We start from the raw sequence: 17,717 nt of genomic DNA on the forward strand, positions 1-17,717 counted from the left end.
ACCATTGTCTGTCTCAGGAAACTTGAGGGAGGCTACTTTAAAAATTATTTACAGGTGGTATCTAATGCCTCTTAAATTGACCCATATCAATGGGGGGGATCCACTAAATTGTGTCGGAGGGGATGTGGGGAGATCGGCACACATGCACACATGGTGGCTATATCACCAAATTTAGAAAATTTTGGAACAATGTAATATCCATTATTGCAAACCAACAGCCGGCCTCAATCTTCTTTTGATATTACTTAACCTTTTGGAAAATGATAACGAAAATGGCCCAAATCCTTCCTGATCATGACAGTTAGACAGATGTTGGCTGAACAGAAAGAACTGAACCATAAACGGTTGGTGTAGATGATTATGGGGCATTGCTTTGGCACAGGAATTAACCCACAAAATCCTCCAGGCAAGTGTACATAAAACAAATCATGACTTTGATGAGACATGGTTTTCTTTCATTTCATATATTGCACATAAAATCTCCAGTACCCACCATGGCACATGGAACAACTTTTTTAGACTAAACTTTACTATCACTTTCTCATATATGCATTGCAGTCACTCTGTTAATTCCTTTTTTCCCCTTTATTAATAAGGGAACATGGCTTCGATATGGTTTCACTGTTATGCCTTGTGTTTAATTTTTAGTATACATTGTCTAAGTTAGTCGTTCTCAAACTGGGGTCCCCAGATGTTTTTGGACTGCAATTCACCACTTGCTGTATTGGCCAGGATTTCTCTTAATTGCAGTCCCAAGAACATCTGGGTACCCAAGTTTGAGAATGACTGGTCTAGGTCACTGTTCAATAGAAGTTACGGTTATTGTACTGTATTATGTATTGAACTACCACGGGTGCAGGTAGTTTTCTCAACTGGCCCTCCAGACAAACCAAATAAGATATATTATGTTTTTAAGTGATGTGCTGTTTCAGCTGGATTCTATCAGAGTATTTATTTACCGTATTTTTTGCACCATAAGACACACTTTTTTCCCACAAAACAGGGGGGTAGAAAGTCTGTGCATCTTATAGATTGAAGAAAACAGATTATATTTTCCAGTTTTCTTCTCCTAAAAAATTGATGCGTCTTATGGAAAGGTGCGTCTTATTGAACGAAAAATACGGTATTTTTTTCACTTTCCCCACCCCTCTGCCAAGGAGCAGAGGAAGTGTTCCACTTGTCAGTGTCACAAAGCGACTCACTTAATTAAGCCGCTTCACGATATTGGAAGGAGACAGACCAAGTAGTCTCTCCTGAGCTCCAATATGACATTTGGATGCGAGGATCGCACCAAACAGCATATTACATCTCCCTGCAACCTGGAGTGACACTACTTAGCTTGTACAAGCTTGCTCCAAAACAGCCAGTGTAAACATGCTCTACAGTACATTCTGCTGATTTCAACAGGTCTATCCTAGCTATCGCTACCCTATTGTTAAAAAAATGGGCTGCACAAGCAAAATGAGCAATATAACATGCCAGTTTAATAACACACTTGTGACAAGATCTTTAATATATTCAGCAATGCATCTTAATTACAAGCAACTCAGACCAAATGGATTACCAGAATCCATTTGAAAACCGGAACTATGGAAGGCCAATAGTGAGAGGTCAGACTTCTGAAAATACAAAATTGTCATGGAATATCCTGTTATCTAGTGTCTGTGAATTTAACTGAGCTCAGAACCACGTGCTCAAACTGAGCCTCTCAGACTGATGAAGACCAGATATTCGAGTCCAGACAGTCCTTCAGATAGCCTTGTCCCAAAACAGTGAGAATCTGAAAAGGTCAAAACCAACCACGAGTGTAATCAGACAACAAGAAAGGATTGAGTCCCATCATATGTGAAAGGGTTGCTTTGCTGGGAGCAATCTCCCTTACAGTGACCTTTCTGTCCGTGCTGGGATCACTCCAGCTGGGCCCCTTCCAAAAAGAGAAACTCTGCTGCTGGACCAAAAACGATCCATCTTGGGCACTCAGAGTTAGGCTGGTTCACAATTTCCTGTGCATTGTGTGATCGCCAGGAAACTGTTCACACTGGAGTGGCCCACAAACGATCCCAAATGGGTGCTATTTCTTCCTCGGATTGCACCCTGAGATATTTTCCCACTCCCCTAACCTAGAGGGGTTCTGTGGTTGCTCCTAAGGCAGGAGAATATTTCCCCCTGAAACTTAGAACATCCCCAGGCAGATCTGCTTGGATGGTATTCCTGCCCTGAGCAGGGGGTTGGACTTGATGGCCTCACAAACCCCTTTCAACTTCCCTTTTCTATGATTCCATAATACTAATAAGGCAAAGGATTAATATACAAATAGATACGTGCACATACACACAATTAAAACAAAACACCATGCAGGCGTCTGGAATGCAAAATGAATATTTTGATACTAAGTGATTTTTAAGGATAAAGCCCCGGGCTCAAGACAGAAGCTAAAAGAGAGGCGTTTCTTTCTGCTCAGCAATGTGTTCGCTTTTGTTAAGCACAGGGTCAGAACTAGACATGCAAAGGAAGGCTTTCTTTATACGACAGGGGGAGAGATGTGCACGCACCCACCCCTTTTTACATATTTTCACAGTTACATCTCCATCGCCATTTCAGGAAGGTCTAGAGGGATTCAAAGATATCACCCAGGATGTGATGTGGTAACCCAATGCCACGGTGACACTACTTTTTGGGCGGCTGTGTGTTGAAGTGACGAGACATCAGCTTATACTCCATCAGCTGGCTTCCGAAAGCTACTGCATGGGGCAACACTTTGTCAGCGATTTCCACAAATATATTCTTCTTTTCTTCCTTGAGCTGTTGAATTTCAGCTTCCATCTGTCTGGCCTTCTGATAAAACCCTTCTTCCAGAAGCTTCTTTTCTTCCTGGAAAAAGCAAGCGCAGGACCAAGACTGATGGAACCGTTTGTTAGGGACTGGCACCAGTCTACGTCAACACGGGACATAAACAGGCCAGCTTCAGACCGGAATGCCTACACCACATTCGCCACCAAGCACTGATGATCACAGTTACGATCCTCAGTAGCTATTGTACAACTCATGAAAATGTAATGAAACATCCTGTGCTCAGTTTACCAAAATCTCAATTACTATGAAATACAATTCTGTTTCTAGATCTTGTGAAATTATGCTCCCTGAACTAAGAGGTCATGGACATTGTGAGAATGTCATTTACAAGATTTCCAGTGAATGGAGAATCTCTGGTGGCTTTCTCTAGGCTAGATTTAGCTGAGAAGTGAGTGTCAACAGCTACACAAAATTTATGCATAGTACGGCATCCAAGTGTATGGACACCTGGCTGAGTGCTCATTACCTGTAGCTTATGCTGCAATATCCGATCAGTTTCCTCTTCCATCTTCTTCTTCTCTTTCTCCATGTGCTCCCTCAGCAGCTGGCACTGCTCATCATGGCTGCGCTTCTGATCCTCCATCATTTGCTTCAGCCGGATCTGTTCCTGTTCTAACATCTTCTGCTGCATTTGGGCTGCTTCAGCTTGAGCCCGCTGGGCTGGGGAGAAAAGGGAACGAAGAGCCAACCTTACCTGCTAGCAGTCTAGAATGAAAGCAACGTGAACGACAGGAAGGGCCAACTATATATAATGATTTTAATACCCATTTCAGAAAGATCTCCCCATACAGTGGTGCCTCATTTGATGAGGATAATCCATGCCGTTGAAATCGCTGTTAAGCGAAATCCTTGACAAGCGAAATTAAAAAGCCCATTAGAATGCATTAGAAACCGGCTAATGCATTCTAATGGGCGAAATACCTCATTGTAAAGCGAAGATCCCCCATAGGGCGGCCATTTTCCAGTGCCTAACTTGCGAAAAATGCCTCCTAAAAACAGCGGGGGGCCATTTTGAGAGCCGGCAGCCATTTTGAAAACCGCCAATCAGCTGTTGAAAAAACATCATTTAGCGAAAAATCAGTTCCCAAAGCAGGGAACTGATCATCGCTAAGCGAAAAAACCTCATTCAAACATCATTTTGCGATCACTTTTGCGATCACAAAAACATCATCATGAAGCGGATTCATCGTTAAACGGGGTAATCATCAAGCGGGGCACGACTGTACCTTCCTTTTATGGTCCACACAAGCTAAGACAACTTTTGCTAAATGCAGACTAAGGGTGTTACTGGACAGTAGGAAAGGGGTGCCTCTGATTGCACCAGAAAGGGTCACTTTTAGGAACCACTCTCAAAGCAACCCATCTATTGGGGAATCACTCCTGCCTGGCCCTAAAAAGCAGAAGCGCTGCAGCTGAACCAAAACGACACAGCTTTGGTGCAAGGAAATCATGTAAAGGGTCCAAAATATGATGTATTTCCCCATACTCTCATACCCTGGTTGAATACCTTACAGCTAAAAGAGGTCCAGGAGTGTTATATAGCCCAGCAAGGTGCTCTAAGGTGTGAATGTGATACATTTTCTGACCTATAAACGAATGGAACAGAACAGCCAAAGGGGACCATCTTCAGGCTTTGCTCCAAAATACCACCAACCTCAAAGGCTAGAAAGCAGAAAGTCTAACACAGACAGACCTGTTCTTTGGGAACACATCCAGACCTTGAACCACTGCCTTGGACATATTCTTCAGGTTGCCTGCACCCTTATTATTTATGTTCCGCTTAAAAGCTTTTGCTAAGTTTTGGGAAGCATGTAATTGGGGGTCAGTATCATTTGTAAAACGTGAGGTCTGTCTGATCAGATCTGCACCTTCAATTTCTTTCTCTTTATCGCTCAGAGTCTTGTCCATTTGCAGGATAGCGTTTGCTTCCGATTCCTTGGATTTCAGGAACTCTCTGAGAGCTTCTTCAGCCTGATAAAGGATCGGAAACAAAAGAGATTAATGAAACCTGAAGACGAAGAAACCAACTGTAAAATCATATCAGTAACCAAAACTCAAGTTTGATATACATATACGCTGTTGTGTGGCGTCCAGTTGCTTCTGACTCATGGCAACCCAGCGAAATCACAGATCTCCCTCAAAAACTCTGCTCAGCTCCTGCAGATTCAAGCCTTTGAGGAGACAGAGAGATTGTCTTCTCCAGACAATCCTTCCTTCTCACAAAACAAAACAGTCTCAGTTTCAACATTTTACATTCTAGAGACAGTTCAGGCTTGAATTGATTTATGTAACCCACTTCTTAATCTTTCTGCCAACCCAGGGTATTCACAAAGCTCTCCTTCAGGAACACATTTCAAACAAATATTGTTTATTTTTAGCTCCAGGGAAAGATTATCCAACAGCTTCTCCTTTGACTCGGGGACGTGGTGGCGCTGTGGGCTAAACCGCAGAAGCCTGTGCTACAGGGTCAGAAGACCAAGCAGTCGTAAGATCGAATCCACGCGACGGAGTGAGCGCCCGTCACTTGTCCCAGCTCCCGCCAACCTAGCGGTTCGAAAGCATGCAAATGCAAGTAGATAAATAGGTACCATCTCGGTGGGAAGGTAAACAACGTTCCGTGTCTAAATCACACTGGCCATGTAACCATGGAAAGATTGTCTTCGGACAAACGCTGGCTCTATGGCTTGAAGAGCGGGATGAGCGCCGCCCCCTAGAGTCGGACACGACTGGACAAAAAATTGTCAAGGGGAACCTTTACCTTTACCTTTCTCCTTTGACTCATACTTCTTCCCATCCCGTGTTCCCCTTGTTGTCATGTGTGAACAATCAAAAGGGGTCAGCTACTCCCTGCAGATCAATATGCATGCAGAGGGCTTTGTGAACAGTACTTTTGGACTGCTGTAATTTTCCCCAGCACCTCTGAAGCTTCGAATTGGGCCTGAATGACTAAAATCCAATAATAAGTTGCAACTAGAGTAGCCCTGCTCATTCATTCATTCATTCATTCATTCATTCATTCATTCATTCATTCATTCATTCATTCATTCATTCATTCATTCATTCTGTATACACCCCCCCTAATTGGCCAAAGGCCCCTCCGGGCGGTTCACAACAGACTACAATCAATGGAATGTATGGAGGAGTTGACATGAAAAGTTTTAAGCTGATGAATGACTTTATGTGAAAAATCAGCCCAACCCAACATGCTTGCAAAGTGGAAAATAGCAATTCAGTTATATCATCATGTATTGACTCAAAGCTTAAGAACTAGTCAGACTGCCCAACCTGAATTCCTTTGCCTGGTACCAAATGATATTTCTCTTCTATTTCATGTCGTTTCTCCATGAACTTCTTGTAGCCACCGGGCACAGAGTATAATCCCAAGTGGACCCCCTCTTTCAGTTCTTGGGAAAGATCCAAAAGTACAGCACGGCACCGGTCGAGAGAAATTTCCTTATTCTTCTGGCAGAACTCCTCCAACTTCTGATTCAGTTTTTCCTACCAAGACAAAACAAATCCAGGCATCAGAAATGCACTGTGTACAGTGGTGCCTCGCTAGACAGTTACCCCGCATGACAGTTTTTTCGCTAGACATTGACTTTTTGGGATCGCTATAGTGATTCGCAAAACAGTGATTCCTATGGGGGAATTTCACTGGACAATGTTTGGTCCCTGCTTTGCAAACCGATTTTTGCTGGACAACAATTTTGACAGCTCCCTCCACGCTCGCAAACAGGTGTTTTCGGGACCAAAGCTTCGCAAGACAGTGATTTAAACAGCTGATCGGCGGTTCTCAAAGCGGCTTTCCTATGGCGATCTTCGCTAGACAACGACAATACTTCCCCATTGGAATGCATTAAACAGGTTTCAATGCATTCCAATGGGGAAATGCTTTTCGCTAGACAATGATTTCGCTAAACAGCGATTTCAGTGGAATGGATTATCATCGTCTAGTGAGGCACTACTGTAATAGTATGCTTTTTTTCCTTGCCCTTGTTACTGTGGCAAGCTTTGTCTCATTTACATTACAAATCTGAATCAGTTTGAAACCGTGGGTACATCCAGAGTGGGGAGACTGGAGCAATCTGGTTCATACTTAACAGGTTCCCACCTTTACCGCAATCTGTTTTATCCCTCACTTGGGGAGCAAAATCCTTCCATAAACACTGATCAATGTTTTTTTCTCTCCTGTGAGAAGGATTCAGACAAGTCTTTGGATCACCCCATTTGTCTCCTTTTCAATCAATGAGGCACAAGAATGAAATACCTGAAGTTCCTCTTGATACGTTTTAAGGTTGTCCAGAAAGGCTTGGGCCATGAATTTAGCCACAGCCTCCCTCTCACACACTTTGTGCACCTCCAGCAGTTCTTCGACAGTGTTGGTGGGCAATTTCAAGTGCTTCTGCATCTGCTCTTCATAATAGGAGATGGCTTCACACACAGCAGCTGAATTCTCAATTTTTGATAGGGCCACCACTGCGTTTTCCAGGCAGGGCACCTGCCCGTTGTTGATAGCGTCCACGTAGGTCTTCATCAGGTTCACAAGCACTGGAAAGAGAAGGACTGGTGAAGTCAGAGGATGATAGATTGTAGAACAAGAAGGCACACTTCGATTTGCAACTGAGAGAGAGAATCTTCTATTCCCCAGATGCCCTTTAAATGTTTGTCTACATCAGCAAGCAAGCCAGGCCCGCATTATGCATATCTGCAGACTAGTTTTCCTGGAACAATACAGTCGTGCCCCGCTGTACGATTACCCCGCTGGACGATGAATCCACTTAACGTTGACGTTTTGTGATTGCTTTTGCGATCGCAAAATGATGGTTTAAATGAGTTTTTTTTTCATTTCACAATGATCGGTTCCCTGCTTCGGGAACCAATTTTCGCTTTACAATGATCAGCAAACAGCTGATCGTCGGGTTTCAAAATGGCCACCAGCTGAAGAAAATGGCCCCCCGCTTTTTTAGGACTGATTTTTCGCTTAATAGGTACCAGAAAACGGCCGCCGTATGGAGGATCTTTGCTGGACAAGCCGGTATTCAGCCCATTGGAACGCATTGAACGGTTTTCAATGCATTTCAATGGGCTTTTTTATTTCGCTTGACGATGTTTCCGCTCTACAGCGATTTTGCTGGAACGAATTAACGTTGTCAAGCAAGGCACCACTGTAGAACTGAATGAGCCCAGAATATGCACAAAGATGTCGTAATATTCCTTGGCAAGGCTGAACAAAAGTTTCTTCCATCCAAGATCTTCTTTCTGAAGACTCTTGACTTGACAAAGCTATCTCAGACTCTATTCCAAGTGTGAAAGAGGTAACAGAAAAGTACTGAAGAGGACCAAAAAGCTCATTGAATGCATAAAGAGTGCTAATATGTTCCACTGTTGACACATTTTTCTTAATGCCCCCTCCCGTGCAAATAACCTTCAACCTTTCAGGAACTTTCCTTACTTGATCCAGTCACCACGTGCCCCCCTGGGACCATCTTGGGTCGGGATGTCCCCCAGACATGTTGGCAGAAACGGTTCATGGGTTCCAAGAACTCTTCCTCCAGTTCATCTTCTTCCAGCTCCTCCAATCTAGACAAATTCCTCCTATTAGTTGGACGGTCAAAAGTGAAACATTTCCGGGAAGGAAAGAAATGGCGGATGCAGATACGAGGCATGTTGCTCTTCGTGACTTGCTCTGTGTCCCCTGAGGAAGAATGGGGGGGGAAAGAGAACATTTTGATGGTTTTGCTCCACCAACAAATTTGAAACACAACCCTGGCTTATCATGATATCTAAATCCTTGTTGGTTTCAACCAGGCTGGCTAGCACAAGCTACACAAGAACAGGTCATTCATTTTAAGAAGGAGGCACACAAATCTGAACAGCTTCAGATGGATGATCAGGGAACTGGAAACCAAGCCTTAGGAGGAAAGACTAAAAGAACTGGCCATGTTTAGCCTTGAGAAAAGAGACAGGATAGCACTGTTCGAATATTTGAAAGGTTGCCATATAGAGAAGGGGTAGGATGTGTCCTCAATCTTTCCAGAGTGCAGCAGACATAACAATGGGCTCAAGTTACAGGAAGCCAGATTTTGGTAGAATATCACGAAAAACCTAACTGTTAAAGCAGGACAACAATTATCTTGGGAGGCGATGAGCACTCCAGCACTGGAGGCATTCAAGAGGAAGTTAGACACTCATCTGTCAGATGCACTTTAACTTGGATTCCTGCATTGAGCAAGGATCTGATGGACCGACAGGCCTCTTCCAGCTCCATGAATCTGGCTTGCTGAGTCAGAAAGACAAGGCAGGGAATTTTGATTGAATCTCATGGTAGGCAATCCCTGGTTTGTTTATTCATTCCCACTGGAAGGTGGAGCCCACCAAAAGCGGTTGGAGAAGTGCTCCAGCACAATGGATTGTTTAGAGACATTCAACCATGCTCCGTGCATCTGGACCACCATCAGTGGCAGCTACACCCAGAACGTTCTTTAATATACTCCTGCAAAGCAGGGAATGTTGGCTATCAACTTCGAGATCAATAAGGGGAAACTGGAACTAAGGGGAAAGACAAGACAGCACACAAACGGATCTGTTCTGAAGTAAGACAGTACAGTGATTCTCTTTCTAATTATACGTGTTCCATTTTTATTTTCTACTCACCTTTCTGCAGTTTCAAGGCATTCTCCAGGTACCCATCATCGCTGACCAGGCATCCGTCGATTTCCAGCGCCAACGTGAAATCCCGCACGGCCCAGATGAAGGCCGGGAAGAACCGGATAAATTCAGCAGAATCCTCGTCCTCGTGACTAAGCACGGGGGAAGATTTTGTTCTAATTTTTTTGGTCAGCTCAGTAACGTAACTGGGCATTGTTAAGGACGAGAATGCTATAGTTGAGCCTTGCAATCTGAACTGCTCCAGAAACATACCTTTGCCAAAGCTGTTTCGGAGCCCATCTTGTGGGCCAAGGCTACTAGCCCGAAGGGCACCTCTGAGCAGGTGTCAAGAGGAATTTGCTCACCACATCTCCCGATTTTGATTTAGTTAGAGCAGCATCTACAGAAACTTGGAAAGCTTTTCCTTTGGAGTTCCCTTCCACTTCTTGCTTAGCAAGAGACATAGCCATGGATGCTCTGCATTTCCAAGGACTCGTATTACCATACCTCACTTGGCATTCTCTCAGGCAGCCCATCATCCACAGTAGTCAGGAAAGGGGATTTTTCCTTACCGAGGGTGTGACTAGACAGGCGAATTTGGAGTGATCTGGGTCATGTTTAACAGACTATTGTTCGCAGTGCAATCTATTTTATACTGCACTTGAGTGATCCTTCCATTTACATGGGAGCTATTTCTTCTCCTGTGAAAAGGATCCAGACAGCACTTCAGCTGACTCCAATTTCTCCCCCTCTCAATTACTGATGCCTCTCCCCTGCCCTTTCCCCATCTTTTGCTGTGACTGTCATTCCATGTGCTAAATTTAGTAAGTGGCATAGCGCTACAGCAATACATCAACCTTATATATTAATACTTTGTTGTATCTCAAATAACGACACATCATTTTTTGGAGAATAGGTTTTTAAAATTGTAAAGAAAGTAGAGGAGAGGGTTTCTTCACCATCCCTTCTACCATCACAACCCACTGCATAAGTCACAGGGTTGTCACCAAAGAGAACACTGCCCTCAGCTCTATTTGAGAGAGAATTAAGCAACTGCACAACTGCAAAATGGGATAATCAGGAGGGTTCCTAATTACACCAAATAAAGTGCACCCCTAGCGCTGTGCCAGAAAGGAGAGGAACAGCTCACAAAAGGGATAGATTACTCTTACTTAAAACACGTGACCACCAAAAAAAAAAATAGGATGAACCAAACCACACCAAAAGTAAACCAAATAGTAGTGTGCTCTATGTTTGTCCGATTGCCTGCTTACTCTTACATTTAAAGTTCTGTCTCTCTTTAAGTGGCACTTAAGATAGCCACCTATATACCCGCTGTCCATTACACCAATCTACCCAAATTGGACTAGCTGTAAATTCTGTTGCCCAGGAAGGATACTGCAGCTTCTCCAAAGCATTTTCATCAATGGTACCCATGCTATTATATACAAAGGTGCTGCTCAGCAAAATGGCCAGTGCAAAGATCCAGGAATCATTCTGTGTGTTTGCCTGAAAGAGAGACAGGAACTTTAAAGCTCTCACATTCCAAACTGAACCCACCAGAGATCTCCCTAAGATCTCTGTCCCGCACCCCTGTAAATTGTTTATCTGGGATCTGTAAATATAAAGCCAAACACATTCCTTAGGGTGTTGTCTGGCTGAAGGAACGATCTGAATTAAATGCAAATCACATGCCACCCCGGGGTGAATTTGGAAGATTTAATGTTTGGCTACAGTTGTGAGTATTTCCACTATTTGTGAACAATTCCCACCCCAGCACAGAATATGGTTGCTTATTTTAGTTTGGCATGTACCTGCTCTGCTACCACCACTCAGCCTCTTCAAGTTCCTGTAAAATGGTTAGTAGCAAAACAGGAACAAAGAAACCTGAGAATTTCAAAGTTCAATTCAAATATAAACCCAATTTCATTCTGATTTGTGAAATCAAGCTCTCTTTGTCAAGCTCTCTAGAGTTTGCAAGACTCCAGTTCTCAGCAGCTTCAGCTACAGGAATGATGGAAGACCACACTGATGTCACATAACCCACAAGTCTATTGATGTACAGTGGTGCCTCGCAAGATGAAAGTAATTCGTTCCGCGAGTAGCACCGTCTTGCAAAATTTTCGTCTTGCGAAAAGCGGTTTCCCACAGGAATGCATTGCAATGTATTCCTATGGGAAACCTCGCAAGATGAATGAATTATTTTTTGTCTTGCGAGGCATCGGTCTTGCGGGGGAAAATCATCTTGCGAAGCACGGCCATAGAAGAAGCCATCTTGTGAGTCACCAACATGATCGCAAAAAAAAATTCGTCTTGCGGGTTTTTCGTCTGGTGAGGCATTCGTCTTGCGAGACACCACTGTACACATACTCAGGCACTACCGGTACCACCGGATTATTATATCTGTTCACAAGGCTCCATTTGAGGATACTGGTCCCAGCGCCACTCCCTGTGCATGGTCATCATCTCCCCCTACTCACCTTCCCTACGTCACCCAACCCCTCTGTGTCCAGCAGCACCAGTGTGCAGCCCTGCTTCTGGGGATGAGGAAGGCACCACATCCAGATGCCTTTGGTCATCGCCTGCACCGTGGCACCCAAGCAGAAACCTGCGGGAGGAACACACACCGATTCAGAGAAAATTCAGAGGCTGAAATCTCGGGCACGGTTCCTCGGAGCTAATATTCACTGAACTCACCAAGACCTACTTCTGGATAATCACATCTAACAGCAGGCTTTAAGACTTCTTCAACTGCTCAGCTAGTTAGCCTTAACTTCTATGGCCTATCCCGATGTGAAACAATTCCTGTAAATTAACACTAAAGACATGAAGAGAGTTTGATTGTATTTGCTCATGTTGATCCTATGTGTGCTTGCTTTCTAACAAAATTTAAATTGTAAGACCTTTGAGCATGATGCCATCGTTTTGGTTGCATCCTATCAATGCTCCATGTACACTAATGTTCGGGGGGTTTTATGTCTGAGATTTATGTTGTCGTTGTTGTTTAGTCATTAAGTCATGTCGGACTCTTCGTGACCCCACGGACCAGAGCACGCCAGGCCCTCCTGTCTTCCACTGCCTTCCCGAGTTAGGTCAGATTTATGTTTCAGGATTTATATACCACCCCATTAATACATGGTACTATTTTGGGCAGTGTACATGTAAAATATATTACTATTGTAATATAGTATCATCACAGCTATGGTTTTTCCAGTAGCGATGTGTGGAAGTGAGAGCTGGAGCATAAAGAAGGCTGACCGCTGAAGAATTGATGCTTTTGAATTGTGGTGCTGGAGGAGGCTCTTGAGAGTCCCCTGGACTGCAAGGAGAACAAACCTATCCATTCTGAAGGAAATCAACCCTGAGTGCTCACTGGAAGGACAGATCCTGAAGCTGAAGCTCCAGTACTTTGGCCATCTCATGAGAAGAGAAGACTCCCTGGAAAAGACGCTGATGTTGGGAAAGTGTGAAGGCAAGAGGAGAAGGGGACGACAGAGGAGGAGATGGCTGGACAGGGTCATCAAAGCAACCAACATGAATTTGACCCAACTCCAGGAGGCAGGGGAAGACAGGAGGGCCTGGCCTGCTCTGGTCCATGGGGTCACGAAGAGTCGGACACGACTAAAAAACATCGTATCATATCATATAAACACACATACAAACATATACAGTATACAGTATTGTTATATATAATATTGCTATGGTTGTTGCTACTGTATTATTAGTTCTAATAATATTTCTTCCTGCTCTTTTCTCCCTCGGTTAAGCACAAAACTGTGCTGGAGATCACCTCCTTATTCCCGACAGGACGACAGGATGTTAAGCAGCCAAATGCAATCCCTTTTCTCTACGGGATGAGGTAGTATTTGAGAAACACACGCCCCACCTTTTCTCCTCCCGGCAAGTCTGTTCATGAGGTAGGACTTGCCAGTGCGGTACAGGCCCACGATGGCCACCACCACCACCGGCTGGCGGATCTGTGCAAGGGACGCGGCAGCCTTTTCTCGAATCACAAGGGTCCCGTCTGGTCTGTTCTCAATCAGGCAGACAGGAGCTGCCATGTGAGCAACTTCAGACACCATGGCGTCCAAGACGGATGATCTGTGGAAGAGAAACAGCCAAGCCCATAACAAAGGCTACGATGACACTAACCGAACAGAAGTGTACATTTGGATGGGTTTGTGTGTGTGTGCCTCATGGCTCAGTGGTTAAATTGCAGTACAGTGGTGCCTCGCTTAACGGCGATAATCCGTTCCAGGAAAATCGCCGTTGAGCGAAAACATTGTAAAGCAAAAACAAAACAAAACATTGAAACACATTGAAACCCTTTCAATGCGTTCCAGTGGGGTCAAAACTCACTGTCCAGCGAAGATCCTCCATAGGGCAGTCGTTTTCATTGCCTGTCTTGCGAGGAATCCGTCCCAGAAAACAGCGGGGAGCCATTTTGTTTACCCGGCAGCCATTTTGAAACTGCTGATGAGCTGTTTTGAAATCGTCGTTTTCCGAAGCAGGGAACCAATCATCGCAAAGTGAAAAAAAAAACCATTTAGACCATCGTTTTGCGATCACAATTGCGATCACAAAAAGATTGTCGTAATGCAGTTTTGTTGTAATGCGGGGCAATCGTTAAGCGAGGCACCACTGTACTCCAGCCAAGACTCTATTCACAACCTGAGTTCAATCCCGGTGGATTGACATTTCAAGGTGCCCATCATTGTGTTAAGCCAGCAGGAAATGAACTTCAGATTCCCAGTATTTGGATAGGAACCAGGGAGTGAGGGACATATGTTTTCTCACCACTGAAGACAGGAAGCAACGCCTTGTTCCCTTGTGTTCGATCACATTTACTGTTACAAAGGGAATTTCATAAGAGGGAACTCCGCCAGGGCCCCAACCCTCCATCTCAGATAAGGAAGCAGGCAGGAGTGAGATGGGCTACAGATAGCCTAGTGTGAACTGCTAGATAACTCAGTGGTTTAGGTCTCTGGCTGTGGAGCCCGAGGTTCAAATCCCCACTGTGCCTCCTTGATAGGGGGTGGATTTGATGATCCATAGGGTGCCTTCCATCTCTGCAGTTCTAAAATGAGGGTAAAGAGGATGTGGGACAATAACAAACTAGGTTCCACCCTTGTTAAACATAAGCTGCTCCGTATCTCAGGTCTGTGTACCCAAGGAGATCTTTGTTTGTCTGGTTGCAAGGTATGCATGCAGTTCTGAGGCCAATATTGACAAGCAAACTAGAAAAAGAGATATACATTCAATCTGTTATCAAGAAACAAACAAAAGATGGGGAAACATAACATTGTAACATTTTAAAAAATTGTCTTATTTCATATTCTGCTTTGGTGGATCAGTGAAGCCTTAGAAAGTGGACTGTGATCCACAGAAAACTCAGGCGGATATTACACTGCTAAATCTTTAAAGTGCTACAATATTTTTCCTCTTCCCCCCCTTTCCTTTCTCTCTCTTCCCCATGGATAAAATGGGTGTCTCTGTGTGAAACACCCATCCTCTGAAGCTTTTCCCTTCTTTTTTCCTCTTCTTTTGCCAACACAACAGAGACTACCACCACGCCCACTTCTCTGGAAATGTCCATTTTACACAGATTTAATTTTTTTTTTTTTTTGGAGTATCACTCAATCAGTTTTATTTGGATGATCGTTTGAGTTTTAATTCCGAAAATCTTAATCTGTGGCAATGCACAAAATACCTCTATTGGGGGGGGGGAGAGGCATTTCCTGTTCTTAAATGAGATACTAAGACCCACAGTCCTCTTGCTTTTCTTGGCTACAGACTTCCAACATCCCAGGATAATGGCCACACTGGCTGGGGCTGATGGGAACTGGAGTAGAACACCTGAAGACCCACTCGTTGCTCATCTCAGTCTTGAAAACTGCCCTCCCAGTTCCATCCTGTTGTTGGTTGCATAACACATGGATAAACCAAAAGCAAAGCAGAGAAGACTTAACCCTTCCTCCTCCGGATGACCGGCTTCTGGGAATCAACCCACCCCCACTTCTTTCTGCCCAGCCCAGCAAAAGCAAAGGAGGAGGAAAAACTTTACTTTACTTTACTTTTATTAGCTTTTTACCCCGCCCCCCTAGACAAAGTCTACTCAGGGCGGCTTACATACATGATAAAAACATAATATAACAAACATCATAAAAACATCCAAAACATCATAACTTTAACAAGCTGGCATGTTTGTCTACAACAATATTACATGCTCCATTCTGTGGAGCATTACTGTATTTTAACTCCTGGGGAAACACAAAGCAAGGAGCTGCTATAATGGAAAATTGTGGGTTGTTGTGTTTTTTTAAAGTAAATTCACATTTCCTGTGTCAGTCAGGCTGGGAACTAAATAAGATAATCCTACTCCTTCCATGGAAGGACATTCATTTCCATTCTAAACCTACCCACGAGAACATACCCATAAAAGAACAGCTGGCATCTTCATGCAGTTCAGATGATGTCTTGACCCTTTTACACCACGATCGGCTTACCTTCTGGAGGATGACGGACAGTCAAGATCTCCTGGAAGTTGCGTATCGTGGGGATAACGTCCCACAAGCTGGGTTAGGCTTTGCAACTTTGGTGTTTGGGCGAGCAAGCGAGTGTCCGAAGCCGGCTATTCTCCTACAGGAACCCGGGCAGGAAATCCATCAGCCCCGCCTCGCGCGCATAGGTCGGCTGCTAAACAGCTGGAGATCGAAAGTGAAAGTAGGGAGTCTGCCTTCCAAAAATAGGAAGCAATGCAACCCACTGCCGGGAAATCAGCTCTCTTCTGAGCAGATGAAACCATTCGCTGTTGGAACCCGGTTGAAGGGCAGAAGAGGGGGAAAGGATCCGGCATCCTCCTCCTTTTCTAGGAAAATGCGCTCGAGCCTCGGAAGGAATGGCGCGCCAGCGCCTTCCCTGCAGATTCCCGCACCTAAGAAGGATCTCCCCAGGAAAGGAGCCACTGAAGCTCTCGTTCAGTTGAAGGCTCAGCGTGGGAAGTCTTTATCCCCCCCTTTTTTTTTGCAACCTCCGGACGTGCAGAAAAGTTGAGGGTCAAGTTTCACCCCGGAAAACCCTTCCCACGTCATCCTGACCCACAGAGCCGTCTTTCTGAGAAACGTCTCTCTCTGCTGCAGGGTGCAATAAGCAGGAAGTGGTTGGGTGTTATTATTATTATTGGTGGTGGTGTCTGTCCCCCAAAAAAGGGAGGAGAACAAAAAGAAAAGAAAATGCAGTGGCTCTTTAAGGACGGAATAGATTCCTTTCATGGTTGTTGTAATTCACTAGTTTGGTGTCATGAGAATGGCTGATGGTCGGATTCCAAAAGATCTCCTGGATGGAGAATTAGTGCAGGGAAATCGCCCCAGAGGGAGACCCTAGCTGCGATACAAAGATATCTGCAAGGGGGATCTGAAGGCCTCAGGAATGGACCTCAACAGATGAGAAAACTTGACCTCTCAGCGTTCAGCCTGGAGGCAGGCGGTGCATCATGGACGCTCCCAATTTGAAGAGACCCTTGTCCAGCAGGCCGAGGCAAAGGGGCAGTCCTGAAAGCAGCAAAATCAGGGATCTGGACAGGGACAGATTGTATTTGTCTTCGGTGTGGAAGGGATTGTGTTACTCTCGAACTGGCCTTCTCAGCCACACTAGACGCTGTTCCAAGACCTCCATACAGAGCACGTTACCATAGTCTCTCAAGACTGAAGGATGCCTACTACTATTTGTAGGTCTTCAGAAACGAGAGCAATGGTCTTTTGTCCTCACATATGACTCAGTGGCGGGGGAGAGTCATGGCCAAGGTTGACAGAGAGATAACGGGTGATGTGGCAGTGCCTTCAGGAACACAGGAAGGAGACTATCCATATTAATTACTTGTAGGCTATAACCAAGGTGATAAACTGTATGCCATGTGGATTGGACGGACACAGAAATGCTAACAGACCAGCAACGGCTGAGGGGGGCAACTATATGATATCAGTAAGATATTGTCTCAAGCTGGGTTGTTAATAGATGTGTCAAGTGCAAGAAAGCCTTGATCTCTGTTTAGGACTTTAGAGACGCAATGAACTTGTCTCTGTGGCCAGTTGCCGTTCCCTGAGGACAGGTATGAAACATTTCAGTTGCTAATTCCCTGCACAGCAAACTGCAGTTTAGAGGCATAGAAGGAGGTTCGTACTGTTAGATCTTTGTAGCTTCATCTCATTTGCCCTTCA

General features: G+C 44.6%; 1 protein-coding gene across 2 annotated transcripts; it reads right to left on the minus strand.

The window, feature by feature from the left end:
• Window positions 1–1,462: 1,462 nt before the first annotated feature.
• LOC110090692 (guanylate-binding protein 1) lies at window positions 1,463–16,173 on the minus strand. 2 transcript variants are annotated; one of them, XM_020814444.3, is made up of 11 exons: window positions 16,008–16,173; window positions 13,388–13,602; window positions 11,982–12,109; window positions 10,901–11,010; window positions 9,508–9,707; window positions 8,306–8,548; window positions 7,121–7,401; window positions 6,139–6,351; window positions 4,722–4,824; window positions 3,320–3,513; window positions 1,463–2,871 (listed from the first exon to the last, which is right to left on the minus strand). In XM_020814444.3, the coding sequence occupies exons 2-11, from the start codon at window positions 13,581–13,583 to the stop codon at window positions 2,668–2,670; spliced, it is 1,872 nt and encodes a 623-aa protein (XP_020670103.3). In that variant the 5' UTR covers window positions 13,584–13,602; window positions 16,008–16,173; the 3' UTR covers window positions 1,463–2,667. The 2 variants fall into 2 exon arrangements, with proteins under 2 accessions (XP_020670103.3, XP_072836202.2); XM_072980101.2 differs by lacking the exon at window positions 13,388–13,602 and having other exon boundaries at window positions 16,008–16,157.
• Between the last annotated feature and the right edge of the window lie 1,544 nt (window positions 16,174–17,717).

The sequence above is a fragment of the Pogona vitticeps genome, chromosome 9 (genome assembly GCF_051106095.1).
Source record: "Pogona vitticeps strain Pit_001003342236 chromosome 9, PviZW2.1, whole genome shotgun sequence".
Taxonomy (NCBI): domain Eukaryota; kingdom Metazoa; phylum Chordata; class Lepidosauria; order Squamata; family Agamidae; genus Pogona; species Pogona vitticeps.